Source organism: Canis lupus, chromosome 3, assembly GCF_003254725.2.
Source record: "Canis lupus dingo isolate Sandy chromosome 3, ASM325472v2, whole genome shotgun sequence".
Classification (NCBI taxonomy): Eukaryota; Metazoa; Chordata; class Mammalia; order Carnivora; family Canidae; genus Canis; species Canis lupus.
The window spans coordinates 3,013,210-3,034,108 of record NC_064245.1 but is presented as its reverse complement, the minus strand read 5'-3'; the positions used below and the strand labels follow the sequence as shown (position 1 = coordinate 3,034,108).

The following is a 20,899-nucleotide window of genomic DNA, read 5'->3' as shown; positions in this document are numbered from 1 at the left end:
AAAGAGCACGAGTAGAGGGAAGGGACAGAAGGAGAAGGAGAAGCAGACTCTGCTGAGCAAGGAGCCCAACCTGGGGCTCGATCCCAGGACCTTGGGATCATGACCTGAGCCCAAGGCAGATGCTTAGCTGACTGAGCCACCCAGGCACCCTCCAAATTCTAATATTTCAAGAAAATTTGTTTGTGTCTAGTTATTTTAACACTAAATTATTGATTTCCAAATGGTTTTTGGGTGGTAAGAAAATACTCAAGTGGAACATTTTGATGTTTACTTTAGTAATGTAATCCCTCCAAACAGAAATCTGAAAAATCATAATTTATTGTAGCATTTGTGGGCAGGAGGCTTGGAGGATTATAGACTTTCATTATCAGTTTGCTATGAATTATGTCACCATCACTTAGTTAGGGTTTATGTTAACAGAGTTTGGTTCTTACAGATATCTATACTTTTTGATACAGTGAGCCCTTCTCAGTTTTATTACTTATAAAATATTCATAGTCTTTGCCATTTATTAGTCTCCAGTGCAGGTGTATTATTAGAAAAGGAAACTGCTAGATGACTCTATCGTGTTCATTCAGTTAGATGACACAGATGAAATTCAAATCATCATGAAAACTCTTGCTGAGATACCTTTTTGTCCACGCTTTGTGTAAAATATAATTATATAGACTTTTTCTATAACTGTAATCAATTTAATATTTGATTATATTTGATCATGTTTTCAAGGACTTAATTTCTGAATTTAAAACTAATAAAAATTAATTGAACATGGGATCCTACATTTTTTTTTTGTTTTCTTTTGTTTTTGTTTTTTTTTTACATTTTGGTTAGGTATTGTTTGTCGTATGCTGCAATGAATATTTTATATCATCTTCTATTTGTATAGCTGTCATAGTTTATTAAAAATATGTTTCAATCAGAAAGGCTCATTACCAGCTTCTTTTGATGATAATGGAAATCCATAAGGCTTCTCTTCTCTCTCTCTCTCTCTTTTTTTAAATTTCAGAGACTCTCTAATGGTATAGATATGCTATACAAACACGTTAATTCTGACTTTTCACTAGCTCTTTAACTCCCTGAGAGAAGTGAATACCTGTGCACCTTCTAGCATCTTAGGAGAGCCTACAATTTAGAGGTCTCATTTTAATTTGGTGGTTCCTTATTATAATTGCAAAAACAGTGGTAAGGAATGAAATCATAACCATTTCTATCTCAAAAAATATACCATGCTTCAAAGGTGCTGTGGTAAATTGTGCGGATACTTCAGATACTTGGTGTATGTGTAACTGAAACCAACATGGGCCAGAGACACTGAGAAACAACACTGGCCTTTTTATTCTCTGTAGGAATTTGAAAACCTAATTTAATTTCTGTCATTTCCGATAGGCTTCTCGGGTGTTCTTTTGGGATGTTGCCTCTCTGTCCTCTCCGAAAGTCAAAGTCAGGGACAGCTTTGACCTCTTGCTTAGCAGCTGTTCAATGTGCTTTGGGATTCAAATGATTAAAAAAACAAACAAAAAAAAACACAAAGAACACCCGGGGATCTTCCCGTGTCCTTCCAGCTTTCCTGAGTCCTCCATCTGATGGGCAGGAAGTGAAAAAATGCTGATGGCTTAAGATTCAGCTGTACCTGAAGATGGCAGGGAGCATGATGTCATCATATATAGGTAATCACTGCAGATGGTCAGGCTTTTGTCTTAAATAGTCAGGAGGAAAGTATGTCAGCCCTGGGAATGTGTAAACTGCACGTTGCAAGGTTTTTCATATATAGATTTATGTGTGCCTGTGTTCATTTCCGCATTCGTTCTTTTTCTGTCTTTGTCCCCTGAATATTTGAGGTAGCTAATGCTAACGAGATTTCAGTGAAATATAAACAGAAACTAAAATCACAGCCAGGAAAAATAGAGGCTGTAACAGGTTATCACGACTGGGGGGAAGCCATATAGATCATAGCACATGTAGTTACTACGCCAGAGCTGTTATTTGGACTCTAAGCTTCCCAAAGGCCAAAATGAAAAAGGAGATAAAGTCATATAACACTTAGTATTAAATAAAAGAAAGCATGTCACATTGCAGGGGAAGCAAAGCTTTTCATTGCATTTAGCTCTAATAGAATTTCTTCCTGGAGGCTTTAACACTGACTTTTGCGGTGACAGTGCCCTTGACAGTATCAGTACAGCTAACGCAGGAAGGAGATTCATAGGGCCATGTCTGCAGAACCTATAGTCCCTCGGTGGAGGTGGAGGCCTTAACACCAAAATCAGCCCTGTGGAGGTTTGAGAATGCAGCTGGCTATAAACGGATTTTATCCAAGAATATAATCTAGACATAGAATAACGTATGCTTTTAACAGGTCTTAGTACTATTTTTCTCAGCTGCAGTTGGCTGTACGATGGATGGTTATATTACTTAGGAAGAGTGTTTTTTTCTTTTAAAGATTTTTTTCATTTATTCATGAGAGACACAGAGAAAGAGGCAGACACAGGCAGAGGGAGAAGCAGGCTCCATGCGGAGATCCTGATGCGGGATTCGATCCCGAGACCTCAGGGGTCACCACCTGAGCCCAAGGCAGACGCTCAACCACTGAGCCACCCAGGCGTCCCCCTGGGAAGCGTTCTTTTTTTTTTTTTTTTTTTCCTGGGAAGAGTTCTTTCTTAATTGCAGGCATCCTCTACTTGTTTGAAGGTGAATCTGTAAGAATTTATTAGTAAATTTATTTGCTGATTTTTTTTTTAAACTGAAGGGCCGTTTTTTCTTTGAAAATTATTGGAAATATGTATTAAAATAATTTGCATATGTGTGTGAAACACATAACCAACTCCCAGAAAGTTATTTGAAGCTTGTTCCTCGATATGCTTAAAAACTATTCTTGATGATTAAAAAGAAGTCAGTATTAAACTTCAACTTTTGCTTGTAATTTCTGTGATATACTCTACTTATTGATGCCTCACTGTTTTCTACCTCATTCTTAATTTAAGTTTGTAGATTGTTTTGTTGGGTTTGGTTGTGGTCACTCTTTGTATAGATTGTAGAGGTGAGTGGTCCATGAGTGCTGTAAATCCAAGTCTTGTATGAAACGTGTTCCATTTTGGAGGGAGTAGCTTTTTATTTTTATTTTTTTAAGACTTACGTGTTTTAGAGAGATGGTGCACATGCGTGGATGTGTGCAGGCCTGAGCAGGGAGAGAGAGAGAGAGAGAGAGAGAGAGAGAATCCTCAAGCAGACAACACCCCCCCCCCCACCCCCCCCGGAGGAGACTGACAGGGTCTTGACCCTGCGATCCTGAGATCCTGACCTGACCCCAAATCAAGAATCGGGCACTTAACCAGCAGAACCACCCAGGTACCCCTGGAGGGAATAGTTTTCTAAATGGAATTTAAAAAATCCAGTGCAATTCAAGATTCAAAATTTCCCAAAAGATCATTCTTTGCAAGTCACTTGATTTGGGCCATTAATATTTGCCATTGTAAAGTCGCTAATATGTCACTTAAGGAAAATTACTAAAAGAAAGGGACTTTGTGCTACATGTATAAAATATTACTCCTGGCAAATAATCCCGCAGGAAAGTGGTTTTCCTCATACTGAAGCTTGAAGAGGTTAAGGAATTTGATCAGAACCAGAGTGGCAGATTCAAACTCAAAATTTTCTGACAAAGTTACACTACCTCTCTGAGCCCAGGTTCCTTATAGGTAAAATGTGCCAAGTCCTAGAAAACTCACAGAATCATTTTCGAGATTAATGAGATCATACTTCTAAAAATTAGCACAGTGCCTGGCATGTAACTAAACTCAATAACTTGTAGCTCTAAAGAAAGAAGTTGTTACCATGATATCTCCTAAGTGTGGTTTTTCAGTATACTGGGTTTGGAAGCTCACTTTAACATAGTTTAGTTCTTTTTCATGATATAGTATATTCAGAAATTACCAGACCTAAAGGTAAGAAATTACCAGCAGGTGGAGCTCAATGTCAAAGAAACCACATTTCTGAAATTGGGATGTTTTTCACCTTATGTTTTAAAAATCAAACTAAATGCACACAGTTCGGAAATGTAAATATGAAGTTTTTCTACGTTTAACATGTCTACCAGAACTCATCACCCTGCAACATAGTTCTTCAACATGTAAAAATAATGCTTAGTTACTGCTACCATAGTGAATTCTTTGTTATATCATGATGACGATTCATATGGATGACTAAGACACGCTGAAGGTCAACCTCATTTATAGAGACTGGCTTAGAATTTGATCATTTCATCCAGTAATCGGACTGATAATCTCAAATTTAACTTGTCAAAACCACCAAATCTCCCACTCTCACCGTTTTCCACTTCTTAGTAAATGGTATCCCCTTGAATAAGCTACTCAAGCCAAAACCTTGGGAGAAAAGCATTGTTTTTTTCATTTTTTTCTCAAATCTTACATCCATTCCATCAGCAAGTTCTCCTGATGCCATGTCCAAAATATAACCCCAAGTCCCACCTCATGCAGCATTTCCACCGTGAGCATCCTAATAAATGTGACCATAAATGTGGCCTGGACTACTTCAGTCATGCCACCTGCTTGCCCCCTTGCCCATCCTACATTGATTTTCTATCAGTAATTAGAGTGATCTCTACGTGGTCTAATCGGTCTCCTGCTAATGTCCCTCCAGTGGCATCTCTCTGTAATCAACCTAGAATTCAGATTTTGTACCATAGAAATGATCTTGTCCCTGCCTGTCTCCTCCCAGTGAGGCCTCCCTCCTCTTCTCCCATCTCCAGCCTTTCTGATCGGATTGTCCTTGACTTCCCAAGCTTCTCATCTCAAGCCCTTTTTGTTTCCTCTAACATATATATATATATATTTTTTTTCTTTTTTCTTTTCTTTTTTTACCAGGTTTTCATATGATTGGCCTCCTTCTTTCCATCACTTTAGCTCAAATACCATTCGTTTGAGGCATCTCCGACTGCTCTAGCTGTAACGGGCTACCCTGCTGTCATTAGGTATCCTGTTGCCCGTTTTCGCTTCTTACAGAGCACTTCTAGCGTCTTTACTGCCCCTCCTTCTCCTCCTCCTCCTGCTACTATTTTGTTGGGTAACATTTACTATGTAGTAGGGTTCTAGAAAGCATTTCTGTGCATTAGATACTTTAATATGTGTATTTATATTTAGTAACTCACTTAATCATGGTATTTGTTTATGTGTATATGTTTTTAGTATCTGTTTTCTTTCCCTGTAATCTCTGCCAGCTTCCCAAACTGTAGCTCCAAGAAGACAGTTATTTTCATTTTGTGTACTGCTATTTCCTTAGTTCTGTGCAGTACTTGGCACGTAGAAGAGGGTCTGTAAATATTTTTTGAGTACTTGGCCAGCTCTTAGAATCCATAATAACAGATAGTCATTAAATATTACAATAATCTCCTAGGAGAAGAACATTTTCTTTCTTTTCTCTTTTCTTTTCTTTTCTTTTCTTTTCTTTTCTTTTCTTTTCTTTTCTTTTCTTTTCTTTTCTTTTCTTTCTTTTCCTTTCCTTTCCTTTCCTTTCCTTTCCTTTCCTTTCCTTTCTTTCTTTCTTTTCTTTCTTTTCTTTTCTTTTCTTTTCTTTTCTTTTCTTTTCTTTTCTTTTCTTTTCTTTTCTTTTCTTTTCTTTTCTTTTCTTTTCTTCTTTCTTTCTTAGACAGAGAGAGACAGAGGCAGAGACACAGGCAGAGGGAGAAGCAGGCTCCATGCAGGGAGCCCAATGTGGGACTCGATCCCGGGTCTCCAGGATCAGGCCCTGGGCTGAAGGTGGCGCTAAACCACTGAGCCACCTGGGCTGCCCAGGAAAACATTTTCTAAGGAAGAAATCATGCCTGACCGATTATTCTTAGAGTTCTTTTCTATGAAGATAGTAAGGTATAAACTTAGGTTTTAGAAAAGACTTTGACAATGTTCTCTACCAAGGATTACTAAATCGCAAGTCACCATTGGATGGGAAATATGCTTTTAGCATGACCCAAGAAAAGGCTTAAAATCAAAAGCCAAAAGATAAGCATCAATAGATACTCATTTAACTCTAGTGTAAAGTGTAAAGATCACAGCGCCTCATTATGGGTTGAATTGTATCCTGCAAAAAGAGATGTTAAAATCCTGATACCCAATACCTATAAATATGACCTTATTAGGAAATAAGACCTATAGATATAATGAACATAAGACGGGGTCATTGGAGTAGGATGTAATCCAATAGTACTGGCGTCCCAATAAAGAAGAGAAGGGAAGACAGCCATGTGAAGACACAGGCAGAGAATGGGGTTATGCTATAAGCAAAGGATTGCCTGGGGCTACCAGGAGCTATTAAGACACAGGAAGGAAGGATCCTCCCCTAGAAGTTTTGGAGGGAGCATGGGTGGCCCTGCCAACACATTGATTTCAGACACTGAGCTCCAGATCTGTGAGAAAATAAATTTCTGTTGTCTTAAGCTGTCCAGTTTGTGGTACTTTGTTATAGCATCCCTAGGCCACAGCTTTAACGTCCATTGTGTTTATTATCTTTATTACTGATCTGGAAGTCTGCCTCATAAGGCGGCTCGATGACATCAAAATGTCCTAGTTCTGAAAAGCAGAACCAGTCAGTATTAGGTGAGCAAAGGAGACATAACTGAATTAACTTTTCTCTGGGCTAGACCAAGAAGCAAGACATCGAGCTACTTCAGATTCTTTATTCCTTGACTGTAAACATTAGTTTCGATTTACCAGATTTAAATTTTGCAGTTTTTATGAGCCTGTGAATTTATATGCCAGGTACCTAGCCAATGCTAAGTGAACATTGAAAGAATAAGTGAGTAAGACCAAAAAGAAAATAGGAGGTAAAGATAGGAAAATACAATTAAATTTGTAGGTGTAATAATATGCATTACTATGTTTAAAATGATCTAGGGGGGAAAATGAGACCAAGGAAAGAATATTGAGCATCAGTATGCATTGTCTCTTGAGTATGTTAACCTATAGCAGAAAGATGAGTAAGTTGCCACTACATCCTGTGAGACTCTTTTTTTTTTTTGGCAGCAGAATGCTTTTGGTGAGGTGGAGCAGGGACCGAGCCCAGGTGACATAGTATAATGGTTGATTGCGTGAATTCTGGAGCAGAGTTGCTTGGACTGGAACCGTACGTTATCCCCTTATTGGCTGTGTGACCTTGGGCAAGTCATTTCAGCTTCCTGTGCCTCCGTTTTCTTATCTGTAGACGAGGGCTTGTAATAGAGCCTGTCTCACAGGATTATTCTAGGAGATTCAATGAGGGAATCCACTTCAAGTACTTAGAACAGCGCCTGGCTCATAAGAAACTCCCCACCCCATGTTGTCTGTTATTATTTATTAAGTGTAAATTTCATAAAAATTATTCTCAGGAGGTGAAATAGGACTTTTCCCTGGTGGACGTGACATAAAGAAGTATTGTTGTTACGGACAACAAAATAAAAATGTGCATGTGTTTAAATAGAAAAACAGGAAACTAGGAAAGAGATAAATTCTATTTATTTTTAAATTGCATTGAATTGGAAAGGGAGGCTGAGGGTTTAAAGGGAGGAGATGTTACGATGGAACTGTGACTCCAGGAGAGTTTTACTGAGTCTGACTCTTGTATAGTAGGTTTCTTTTGCTTTTCCTATTTTGCTTTTTTTTAAGGAGTTCCTTAAACTTTGGCCCATTTTACTTTATTTATTTTATTTATTTATTTTGGTCCATTTTATTTATTTATTTTTTAAGATTTTATTTATTTATTCACGAGAGACACACAGAGAGAGAGGCAGAGACACAGGCAGAGGGAGCAGCAGGCTCCATGCAGGGAGCCTGATGTGGGACTCGATCCCGGGTCTCCAGGATCAGGCCCTGGGCTGAAGGCAGCGCTAAACCGCTGAGCCACCTGGGCTGCCCTTTTTGGTCCATTTTAAAGAATGTTCTGTCCAGTATCTGGGTATGGCATCTGGCACCTAATGGGTGCACAGTATCTTCTCTTTAAAAAAGAAAAAAAATGAATGAAGAAAACCAGGGTTTACGTAGCAATTCACAGATTATTATAGAACAGAGGATCAAAACAGGAGCCCCATGTTCAGATTAAAAATTTTGGATTTTTTTAATAAAGATTTTTATTTATTCATTGAGAGACAGAGGGAGAGATTGAGAGAAGAGCAGAGACACAAGGAGAGGGAGAAGCAGGGTCCTTGCAGGGAGCCCGACGTGGGACTCGATCCCAGGACCCCGAGGTCACGCCCTGGGCCGAAGGCAGGCGCTGAACCTCTGAGCCACCCAGGGATTCCCCCCAAATTTTAGGGTTTTAAGTATCCCAGACGTCCTACCGTTTCTCCAGTCCTATCACCTCATTATATGTTGTTAAGCTCAAAAACTCTTGCTGCTAGGGAGTTTTTAATTTTTATTTTTATTGGGACCTTGAAGATCATTTACGCACAATGGAATTTCTTTCTTTCGGGCTCATCGGAGTCACAAAGCATTGGCGAGCGAGGCCTCAGTCACGGCAGCGTGAGCTCCCTAGGTCAGAGGCGCTCGGGCGCAGCCGCCCGCAACGAGCTGTCTTAAAAGTTAGGCACATTCTCCGAGGTCTCAGGATCCAAGTTCCCGAAGCACAAGGACGTGTTCGGGTGGTAAAGGAAGAAAGCGAGTGATCTTACTTAAAAAGGAATCAGCAGGTCGGTGTGTTCCTGAGGCCCGGGTGGCGGGGCCCTGGGTGGCGGGGCCCTGGGTGGCGGGGCCCTGGGTGGCGAGGCCCGCCTGGCAGCCCCGCCTGGGCTCCCTCCAGAGGCGCCTGCCTCCAGCCAACAGGGGGAGACAGCAGCGGCCGGGCCTCAGGCGGTGGCCCTGGGCGGCGGGGGGCTCGGCGGCGCCCCTTCCTCATGGAGCCGGGGAGCAGGTGCCCGTGCTGTGAGCGGCGCCCGGAGGCCGGCTGCTCGCAGGTCTGCAGGGCCTGCGCCCTGAGGCACGGCTCGGCCGCTCCTTCCACCTCAGGAGCCGGGAGAGACCAGGTGAGGGGGAGGCCGCCTGCCCAGCGCCCAGCACCTCGGCCCCTTGGAAAATCAGGAGTGTTTTGTCGCCGCTTCTGTTTAATTCTTTATCTTTTAATTCGCCGCTCAGCTCAGATCTGCGGAGAATCTGTGCTTTCCCCTCTGCCGAAGCCCAGGGAGCGGGGCGCACTCCTGTGGGGAGTCTGAGGGGAAGCCGTGCTCATTCCACAGTGTGCGACTGTGGAGGTTTTCGGTTCTAAAATTTCGTTTTTTTTTTTTTTTTTTTTTGTTTGTTTTGTTTTGTTTTAGTCAGTTGGGGGAGGCCGACTTTACCTTCCTATTTGTGGTTTCTGTGAGGAAAGGAAAGTGATATTTCTCCTGTTAGGTGTTCAGCGATCGTGAGCGGCCGCCCGGGACCCGACTCCGTGACGTGCTAACCTCCAGGCTGCCGTCTCTGTCCCAGATCTGCTGTTAGCCAAGAATTCTGTTTGCCCATTATTTTGCGGTTTAAACCTAATTGCCTGCGTCGGCCCAGCCCCTTAATTTACCCCGTGTGTGGTTTTGGGCCGTCGCTCCTCCACCTCCTCGGTCACGAAAGACACATTCGGGCCCTCAGGTAAGCACGGAAAACGCCCCGATGGTCTCCAGTGACCACACACCTTCGGGGGGGATTTTCTTGCGTTGCTGAGAGTTGCAGCGGATCCGTGATTCCCGTCTTACTGTCCCCAAATCCAACATTTCAGTGAAGGGGCTCTGAACACTGGTGTCCTGTCGTCACCGAGTAGGTCCTGTTCGTCAGCGGAGGATCACTCCGTACACTTGTAAGTTCTGAGTGATCGAGATTCATGGAGGCCGCCAAGTTTACAGCGTGTGGAGTCCATTGGTGTCCTGCTGTCCATCTGTCGTTTCATGTGGAAGGATGTGATGAAGCCCAAGACAGTTAGGGACTCGCAGCCTTGCTGGTGGCTTGTACTCCTCTAGTTTTCTGTAGCTTTGCAGGAGAGTCTTGCTTCCTTTTTGCGCTTCGTTTCCTGATATGTACCTTTTAGGACACCTTTTTTTGATATATTTATTTGTATTTTTATTTTGTGTTCGAAACGATTGTTCTCTATTTTTTGGTTTTGGAATTGTTTTTGATTCTCAGTTTTTATTCATTTTCTTTTATATCCACTCGTAACTGATGATTTATCTTTAGTTATTCGCCATTGACCTAAATATACTAAAGATTACTGATGGTCAATCTCTATCCTTTTAAACATTTAAACATGTACTGTTGTTGGTCTGCTCAGTCCGATGTTACTGCGCTCAGTCAGACACAAACATATTCAGGTTCGCATATAATAGTTTCTGTGGTGATTTCGTACCTGAATTGATCAAAGGAGGGTTTTGGGTTTTTTTAAGATTTTATTTATTCATTCATGAGAGAGACAGAGAGGCAGAGGGAGAAGCAGGCTCCATGCAGGGAGCCCGATGCGGGACTCGATCCCTGGTCTCCAGGATCACGCCCTGGGCTGAAGGTGGTGCTAAACCGCTGAGCCACCCAGAGATCCCAAAGGAGGGTTTTTTTTTTTTTTTTTTTTTTTCAAAGGAGGGTTTTTAATTCTTAAGGGGTCACTAACCATCTTACATAGGGATGTTCTGACATCTTTGGTTTTTACTCTCTGATATTCTTTTTCTTTCTTTCTTTCTTTCTTTCTTTCTTTCTTTCTTTCTTTCTTTCATTCATTCATTTATTTAGGGACACCTGGGTGGCTCAGCGGTTGAGCGGCTGCCTTTGGCCCAGGTTGTGACCCCGGGGTCCTGTGATTGAGTCCCGCATTGGGCTCCCTGCAGGGAGCCTGCTTCTCCCTCTGCCTGTGTCTCTGCCTCTCTCCCTCTCTCTCTCATGAATAAATAGATAACACTCTTTTTTTGAAAAAAGATTTTATTTATTTATTCATGAGAGACCCACAGAGCGGCAGAGACACAGGCAGAGGGAGAAGCAGCCTCTCTGTGGGGAGCCCAGCCTGATACGGAACTCGATCCTGGACTCCGGGGTCACACCCTGGGCCAAAGGCAGATGCTCAACCACTGAGCCACCCGGGCGTCCCTCTCTGATATTCTTTTAAGATGTTTCTAGTGAATCCTGATGACCACAAGATGCATACTGACTCATGAGGTCTTATTTTAGGAGGGAGCCTTCCTCTTTTACCAAACTTGGATTCCCCTGGAAATGGGACCTTGTCCAGGGCTGGTTTGTCTTCCCTTGTGAGCTGTCGCCTCCCCCCGCCCCAGCTGTGTTGCCGTTGTTAGCCATCTGTTCTCTCCTTCAGATAGTCTCACAATGTGAGGCTAATTCGGTATTGTCTCTGGCAGATCCATACTTGACTTTTTCACTTCCCTAAAGCCTCCTCCTACAGCTCTCCATCTTGTCCAGGGTTTTTACCGGGCCCTCCACAATCTTATTCTAGTAAGCAGACTTCCTTCTCAGAGAAGATCCCTCATTCTCCCTTATTCCATGTAATTCAGCATTGAGAAGTGGTCCGTGATGCTCCTTCATTATCCTTTCACCTTTGTGTGGAAGCCTCTGTGTTTTCAAGGCTCCCGGAGTTTGATTTAACTCCTTCTTACTGATTAGCTCTTTTATACCTTTTTTCATTCCCCTTCGTTTATCACAGAATAAGTTCTCTGGTTTCCTGTCTCTTTTTATACCCTGAGCCCTTTGGGATGACTTGCTCCGTCATGTGGAATACCCATCCGAAACCTTAGTTTCTGTGTTCATCAACCTGATCTAGTATTGACTGAGGGGTGGTAGCTGATTAGCAGGAGGAGGTCGGGGAAGAAAGCTCTTTGGGCCTTACTGTCCCTCCTGGGTAACTGGGCCCAGCTCTGGACTACTGACTTTACAGACTGCTTGTTTCATGAGAAACATGAAACTTTATTTAAGGGTAGGTTTTCTACAGATCTCTGCCACACTTACCTGAATTTAATCCTGACGGAAAGAATAAACAAAATTTTAGTGAAAGTAGGAAAATACACTTGGTGTAGCACTGCTGTTTTCACTGTTGTTTTTTATGTGTTTGTATGTTTTTTTATTAAGATTTTATTTATTTATTCATGAGAGATACACAGAGAGAGGCAGAGACACAGGCAGAGTGAGAAGGAGGCTCCCTGCAGGAACCTGATGTGGGACTCGATCCCGGGACCCCGGGGTCACGACCTGAGCCGAAGGCAGACCCTCAACTGCTGAGCCACCCAGGGGCCCCGGGATTCTTTATTTTGAAGATGTGGAATTTTCTTTCCCCCCAGATCCCTAGTTTCTGATTTAATTCTTAAGAAGACTAATTGGCCCTGCCAATTGACAATATGTCAGAAGATGTTTTAAAGTTATATACATATTTCAGTCTCACTGATGTGATAAGTAATTAAGTTGATACATTCTTTTTTTTTTTTAAGATTTTATGTATTTATTTTTGAGAGAGAAGGAGCACGAGCCAGGGGGAGGGGCAGAGAGAGAAGCAGACTCCCCGCTGGGCAGGGAGCCCAATGCAGGACTCAATGTGGGGCTGGATCCCAGGATTTTGTGATCATGACCTGAGCCAAAGGCAGACACTTAACTGACTGAGCCTCCCAGGTGCCCAAGTTGGTATATTCTTGATATTTATTGGAGAACTTAGTTTTTTTTTATAAGAATGAAAATAAAGATTATAAGGATTTTAATAGGTATTATATGTGTTCAGAGAAAACAAGAAAATTATACGTATTTCAGATTGTCCTTGCTAATTGTGCAATTTTAGATAATTACTTTATATGCTCCATTTCTTTTTCTTTATTTTTTTTTTAAGATATATTTAGGTATTTGGGAGAGAGTATGAAAGAAAGCACAGGTAGAGGGAGAGGGGCAGAGGGAGAGGGAGAAGCAGGCTCCCCACTGAGCAGAGAGCCTGATGTGGGACTTGATCCCAGAACTCCGGGATCACGCCCTGGGCCAAAGGCAGACACTCCACCCCTGAGCCACCCAGGTGTTCCTATTTGCTCAATTTCTAATTAATTTCATGCAAAAGATTTATTCTAGCTATGAATAATGTAGTTTTTATAAGGCATCTCCCTCCAAAGTACATATATATTAAGACTAATTTTTACTCTTAAGAGAGTAAGAGGGAGTAGAAATGGTAGAAAGTATGGCCAAAATTTTAAAATAAAATGAAAGCATAGATGATAGGTGACTACTTTATCTATCTATCTTTATCTATCTATCTAATCACTTAGCCAAATAATTACTGAGGCCTTTATCGTTTACTTTTTGTTATGCTTTTCTGTGGATTTAAAAAATATTAATATTATTTTTAAAGATTTTACTTATTTATTCATGAGAGACAGAGAGAGAGGCAGAGACTCAGGTGGAGGGAGAAGCAGGCTCCCTGCGGGGAGCCCAATGTGGAACTTGGTCCCAGGACCCTGGGGTCACGACCTGGGCCAAAGGCAGGCGCTCCACCGCTGAGCTACTCAGGCGTCCCTTGCAAGTCAGTTCCTATCACCAGATGTTCCAGCTGGAATCTAGACAGCATTTGAGATAGTGCTTACTAGAATTCCAGAAACCCTTGGTAACACGGTTTATTTACTGCATTATTTCATGCAGTGAAAGTTAGCTTTTCTTTTGTATTCAAGTTAACCGAAATAAAGTATTGGAGCATCATACGGAGTTGAGCTTGTAAAGATTATAGGGTTTGTGTGTGTTTGTTTGCTACAGTAAAGGTCACTGAGAGTGGATGGCCAACAAGAAATGAAAACTCTTTAATTTTCTAATTATGGGCTATAATGAGAGGAGAAATAATAAAGAATTGTCATGAAAAATGGTAGGCCAAACTATTATCTTAAAATTATACTTCTCTACATAAGCACATAGCTATGCTATCATTTATTTAGAAATATATATCGAATACTTATTATAAACATAAAGCCTTTAAACTCCACAGTTAGTTTATAGTTCATATAGACTTAGCTTAGGCTTTGGCTAGATGTTAATGTTTATATTTTATAAATTATCATAGATTTTTGAAATCTAAGGCAAGAAAAAGCAAGTATGATTTTGAGGGGGTAGGGAGAGCAGGAAAGACTGAATAACATGGCTCTCCAGAGCGAATGCGAGGGAAAGGCGTAGATGTGAGTGGAGGTGGCTGCTGGACACTTGGGTCACTGAGGTCCTGCTGTTGCTGCTCAATAAGTAACTGAAGTGGGGGGAGCAGATGGGAGGGAGCTAATGGTTTCAATTTGAGGTGCAAAGTTTGATGTGTTCTGAACTTTCTTGTAGACGTGACTGGCAGGCAGTTGGGTATGTTCTTTTGAAGCTGGAGATTAAGACGGGAGTGAGCAGTATAATTAAAGCAGAGAGAGGACAAAGAAAGGGAAGAAATATGAAAGATAAAGACTGAAAAGCTCTCTTTGATTTTGGCAATTTTGAAGATGTTATTAGTGACTTCGGTGGGAATAGTTTCTTTGGAGTAGTGAGGGCGGAGGTCAGATCGCAGTCGATGTGGGTGTGCTTGGGGTGAAGAAGTGACGTTTCAGTCCAGGAAACAGTTTCAGAATATTTAAGAATAAGGTGCATTTGCATTTAAGTCTAGAATGTGGGGCTTTAGACAAATCACTTCACCTTTCTGAGTTTCACATTTGTAAAATGGAGATAATAATGATTTTTAAAATTATTTTTATTTTTTTATTTTTTAAAAATTATTTTTAAAGGATTAAATGAAAAAGCAGAAATGTTGCCTTGTAGTTTGCTTCATACAAAAGAAATGCACCAAATAATTGTAATTATTAGCAGAAGACAATGAATACACCACTCAGGAGAATTTTGGGTAGGCAGGAAAAGGGAGTAAAGACCTGGTGTTTGAAGGATGCCCAGGGTCAAGAAAGTATTATTTCTTAGTTGTAAAAGCATAGGAGAGTTGACTTTGCTCCCAGAATCGGTAGGCAGAGAATTACAGATGACTTCCGCCTGCAGAATTTCATCTGCAGAATTACAGATAAGGCTGCTTACAAGGATGAGTAGAGAGGAGGATGTTGAAGACTCAGATGAAAGAGGAGATGAAGGGAGTAATTCACGGAGGGAGAGTGAAAGGAAGGGCAGCGTGGGTAGGGGAGGGAAGTTGGTCTCCAAGAGAACCCAAGCCACCTCCTGAAGAGAGGGAGGGACGGGAGGACGGACAGGTGCGTGTGTAGCTGCATTTGAAAGTGTGGGATAAAATACAAAGTTCAACGAAAAGAGTAAGTGCCTGTGAGAGACTCCTGGGGACGTCTGTGGAGAAATCTGCAAAACATCTGGCCGTTCGAGTCTGGAACCCAGGGGACAAGTCTGCTCAAGTCTGCTTGTCAGAGAGAAAGGAGTCCTCTCTGAACACTCCACAGGAACAGATTTTTTTCTTTTTTTTTCTTTTTTTCCCCCACTGACAGCTCCCTAGGGCCTGGATTACCCTGGAACAGTGTAGTTGTTCAACACAATTTTTGCTCAAAAAAAAAAAAAAATTAGAGGAGATTGCGTCTTAGAGGAGAAGGCTAAGGCCGGAAGTTTGGGGGACAGCGGGCGGGCAGGGCCAGCCAGGCTGACCGGAGAGACTGGGAGTAACAGGAGGAGAGCCGATCCCAAAGAAAGGGGCAATCCGTGGGAGGCAAATACCGGGAGACCTCCTCTTGCTTTGCTGTGCTGTGTAACCAACACCCACAAACTTCACGGCTTGAAAGAAAACCCATTTATTGGTTTGCCATTCCGTGGGTCAGAAGCCCAGTCACCGCATCTGGGGTTTTTGCTCAAGGTCTTGGGAGACCAAGGTCGGGGCATTGGTGGGGCTGTGTTTTCAGCTGGAGCTTGGGGTTTGCTTCAGGCTCCGGCGTTTGTAGAACTCCTCCTTTGCAGCTGTAGGACTGAGGTCCCCATGTTCTCGCTGGCCATCAACTGGAGACCACTTGCGGCCTTCAGAGTCCACGATGGTACCTGGCCGCAGAGCCTCCGCAGCCAGCCTCCTCATGTGGAATCTTCTTGTACGTTGAATCTCTGCCTTCAGAAAGAGACCAGTCTCAAAAAAAAAAAAAAAAAAAAAAAAAAAAAAAAAAAAAGAAAGAGACCAGTCTCTTTTAAGGGGTTACCTGGTTACGTCACAGACACTCGGCAGTCTTGATGTGATTTCACAGGCGCACATAACCAAGTTCATGTCATAAAGGTCATAGACTTTACTCATCAAGAATCTTAGAACTTGGGATCCCTGGGTGGCGCAGCGGTTTAGCGCCTGCCTTTGGCCCGGGGCGCGATCCTGGAGACCCGGGATCGAATCCCACGTCGGGCTCCCGGTGCATAGAGCCTGCTTCTCCCTCTATGTCTGTGTCTCTGCCTCTCTCTCTCTCTTTCTCTGTGACTATCATAAATAAAGAAATAAATAAATTAAAAAAAAAAAAGAATCTTAGAACTTTTTGCTCATATTTAGAAACAGTTCTGATAAACTTACTTTCATGATTTCCAAAAGTACCATAGATTAGAAACAGCAAATGGTACATATAGCAAGTGCCCACATGGGGTAGGTAGATAGGGGAGTGGGGCCAGGCATTGTCGTCAGTAGCAGAAGTCATAACCCACATTATAACACCAAGAGAGAAATATGGGGGAAGGGAGAAAGGTACAAAATACAGATGGAAGAAATTCCAAAATTCAGTCCCACAGCCTTGACTCCGCAAGATAAAGTCAAATTACATGCATTTTGAACTCTATAAGAAGACAGAAATAATTTATTTTGTGAGGATAACCGTTTTTAAAAGGTGTGGCCAAATGAGACATCCCATTAGTGCCACTTACTTCCGAAGTAAATCATTCTTTTAAGAATTTTGATTTTTTTAAAAAAGATTTTATTTATTTATTCCTGAGAGACACAGGCTGAGGGAGAAGCAGGTTCCATGCAGGGAGCCCCATGTGGGACTCGATCCCGGGTCTCCAGGATCACACCCCAGGCTGAAGGCGGCGCTAAACCGCTGAGCCACCGGGGCTGCCCGGTTCTATTAATTATCTTGTTGCTGGCCAGTCCTTATCGGGAGGGGAAGAAGTGATTTGATTTAGGTTACCTTATCGAAAAGTATTTTTTATTATTATTTCCATTATTGGAAAAGTTATTTACTCCAAACCTTGGCTTTCTAATCTATAAAATGAGGATAATAGGACCTACTGTATAGTGTTGTAGGTAATTAAATACACAGAACAGTGCACGTAAGTACAGAGCACAGTTAGTGCTCAGTAAATGTTTGCTACCTTCGGGGTAGAGCCATTTCCTAAGAAGGTCAATGCTCTGCAGGGAAGTAGAGCGGTGACTTATGTTGGTCTTCTCCGACTTAGCCCTTAAAACCTAGCAGTAGTGGCATTGCTCTTGTCTTCATGTCTTGGACAAAACTTAACACAAAAATAATTTGGCTTTTCACTGAACTGCTTTGAGGTCAAATAAATAAGCCACTGAATGAGGCATTTCTGAAATAGGATCCAGACTTTCCCGTGTCTGTATTCAAAAGCCTCTTGGCTATTTTAGTGTTTTATCCTTAATAATAATATTAAAAAAATAGATCATTTTATCTGTCGTTTTTAGTCCCGTCTACCCTTTCACCGTTCCACCACAATGGCTCTGTGTGTGCGTGTGTCTTCACGTTACCAGGATTCCTCAGTCTTACAACGTGTTTAAGTTTTACTGGTCCATTTCTGTTTTCTTTATATTCTTGAGATGTGGTATAAAAAATAGTGCATCTTTTTTAGGTGTAAGTGGACCACAGTTTTGTACTGACTGTTGTAAATTTGAGTGTGATAACTGTTTTGGTATGAGATTTGACATCACTGTAATTACCCGCGGCCCCCTCCCCCCCATGCCTTAAATTTTTTAATGAGTGACCAATTCCCTGCATTTGGCTGACTTTCTGGATGAGACATGGGCGATGCATTACAGTGCAAAGGAGAGTAAGGGAAGAGGTAGCTTTGTGATCCTATGTGCGTCATGGGGCGAGTCATTTCACCTCCTCTGGCATCTCATTTTCTCATTTCTTGTGAAGTGAAAAGGTTAAAGTAGAAAATCTCATAGTTCAGAAGGTTCCTTCTGTTAAATGATTCTATATGAAACAGTTTTGTTTGTTTTCTAACTGCTTTTTTGGGGGAAATGTGATAGAATAAAGACTACGGCCCAGTAATTATTATACTTAGTTTCAATATTAATTTTTTTGATATTATTTTCTATTTGCATAAACTTTTATTGATCAACTTACTTTTTGTCCTGGGAGTTAGTTGACTTTGAAATTTCCTTTTTACTTGCTGGCACCTTATTATCAGAAACAGTATTGGGCCCCAGAATATCAAAAGAAACTTCAAACCGCGTGTGCTAATTAGTGTGAAAGTAGATGCTAGCAAAGCAAATGAAAAAGCCGGTGTTTGGCTACTGCACTGTAGGTGAGTGAAACCCAGACAGAGAGAGTCTTGGGACCTCAGGAATGCTGAGCTGCGAGCATTGCTGGATAGCTTCTGGAATTATTAGGGCTCTTGCTGAGAAAAACTGTCCTTGGGACTACAACGATGCCTCTGACAGTAGATTTTGGGGCACAGTGTTGTTCCAATCAGAGATAAGTTTCTAAAAACTGCAGTGGGAAATGAAAGAGAAAAAAAAGCACATTATGTGCATTTTAATCTTACTGTATGGAATTTGAGAATAGATTTTTGACTCGTTTTCCTGATTAAGGGTCCTTTTTATTCTAAACCCTCTTTGGTTTATTGAGGGTAGCTGATGATTCCTTTACAAAGGAAGTATCTGTTGTTTCTGTGTCAGCAATGTATTCGTTTCCTAACAAATTGCCACAGAGTTGGTGGCTTAAAAAAACAACATGAATTTATTCTCTCCCAGTTATGGAGGCCAGGGGTCCAAAATCCAGGTGCCTGCAGAATTGGTTTCTTTTCGAGACTCTGAGTCACAACCATTCCGTGTCTCCATCCCAGTTTCTTGGCGGCCACTGGCAATCCTTGGTGTTGACGTGTCCCAAATCATAGAGATTGGACGTGGTGGGGCTAGGACTTGAACTCTCTCAGTCTGACTCCATTGCCTGTCCTTCTAGCAATGGCCTGTATAGCTTCTGTGTGTAGTTTCTTTCTTTCTTTCTTTCTTTCTTTCTTTCTTTCTTTCTTTCTTTCTTTCTTTCTTCTTTCTTTCTTTCTTTCTTTCTTTCTTTCTTTCTTTCTTTCTTTCCTTTTTTTCTTTCTTTCTTTCTTTCAGATTTTATTTATTTATTCATGAGAGACACACACAGAGAGAGGCAGAGACACAGGCAGAGGGAGAAGCAGGCTCCATGGAGGGAGCCCAACGTGGGACTCGATCCCAGCACCCCGAGATCATGACCTGGGCCGAAGGCAAACACTCAACCGCTGAGCCCTCCAGGCGTCCCTGTGGTGTAGTTTTTTTAAACGATGTAATATAACAGTGGTTGAAAAGCTCTCACCCATGGGCCACATCTGGCCAACTGCCTATTTTTTAATGGCCTACAAACTAAGAATTGTTTTTACATTTTTAAGTAATTGAAAAAAAAACCAAGACTATATTTTGTGACATACAAAAATTATGTGCAATTGAGATTTCAGCATCTATAAATAAAGTTGTTGGAACATAGCCACGCTCATTTGTTGATGTAATTTTTGTGGCTGCTTTCATGCAACAGTGCTCTATGGGCAGAGTTCAGTATGGTGACAGAGACCATGTGGCTGAAATATTTTCAGATATTTACAGAAAAAAAATGTAGCTCTTACAGAAAAAAAATGTACCAGCCACTGTCATATAGCTGGTTATTTATTTGTTATTTTTGTCTTTGTGTTGTTCTTATAAAAAAGACATGAAAGGTAACTTTTCATGTTATATAGTATCTTTTTAAAAAAGCATGTTTTAAATAAAGTTTTAGATTATTTCAGATTTCTTTTTTTTCACGTGTGACTACACAGTCCTGTGTTTTTAAAAGTTTTTTGGATATATAATTGACATATCACATTATATACATTTCTTTTTTTTTAAATATACATTTCTTTTTAATAATGTGTGACAAAATAAACATTTGTCAGTAACTCAAGGAATGATTAAATATTTAGGATGTTTTATTATTGAAGATTGTGTATGAAAAATGTATGTGTAGGCCTATTACTAATAGTTTATAGATTTTCATAGGCTATTATATAAACTTCATAACACAATGTCCAAAAGTGTATTCAATATCTTCCCTGTTTGACGTTATTTTATATCTAGTATAATATCTTTTGTTTCTTTTGATGACTCATATTTGATGATTCATATTTGAGATTCACATTCTTCATTGATATACTTAGTTTATCCTTAATATGAAGAAAGTAAAACCATCATTTAAGGCTCGAGTGAAAAAATTATTAGTTTTTTGGTAAACGTAGTAACTGTATTTAAATTAATAATCCATTTAGCTAATCACAAATAGCCATTCCACACAGATTTCTCATTTAAATCTACCTCAGGGGGACACCTGGGTGGCTCAGTGGTTTAGTGCCTACCTTTGGCCCAGGGCGTGACCCTGGGGTCCCAGGATTGAGTCCCACGTCGGGCTCCCTGCATGGAGCCTGCTTCTCCCTCTGCCTGTGTCTCTGCCTCTCTCTGTGTCTCTCATGAATAAATAAATAAAATCTTTAAAAATAAATAAATAAATCTACCTCAGATGTCTTTTTAAGAAAACTACATGTTGTATTTCTGGTGAAATTATATTCTTGCATTAATCCACCAAATGATTCTAATGAACATGCCTGTTTAAGACAGACTTAAGTATGAAATTGTAATAGATCTCATGCAGATTTGCCAGATGAGTGTTAATCTTTGTACTTGTACATTTTTTTTCCTGTCCTGGTTTAGGTAAGCATTATTTACATAAAAACAAAAC

At 41.1% G+C, this 20,899-nt stretch overlaps 1 protein-coding gene across 15 annotated transcripts in view; it reads left to right on the top strand.

The window, feature by feature from the left end:
• FER (FER tyrosine kinase) overlaps window positions 1-20,899 on the top strand; it is a 433,137-nt gene that overhangs the window by 143,299 nt on the left and 268,939 nt on the right. Inside the window, exon 11 of one of the 15 annotated variants that reach the window (XM_049107913.1) lies at window positions 7,029-7,125. The exons of 13 other annotated variants lie outside the window; for them this stretch is intronic. In XM_049107913.1, the coding sequence (XP_048963870.1) occupies window positions 7,029-7,079 (51 nt within the window). In that variant the 3' untranslated portion in view covers window positions 7,080-7,125. Of the gene's footprint in view, window positions 1-7,028; window positions 7,126-8,851; window positions 8,996-20,899 lie in introns of those variants that run through there. One more of the 15 variants, XM_049107910.1, reaches the window with a different exon arrangement.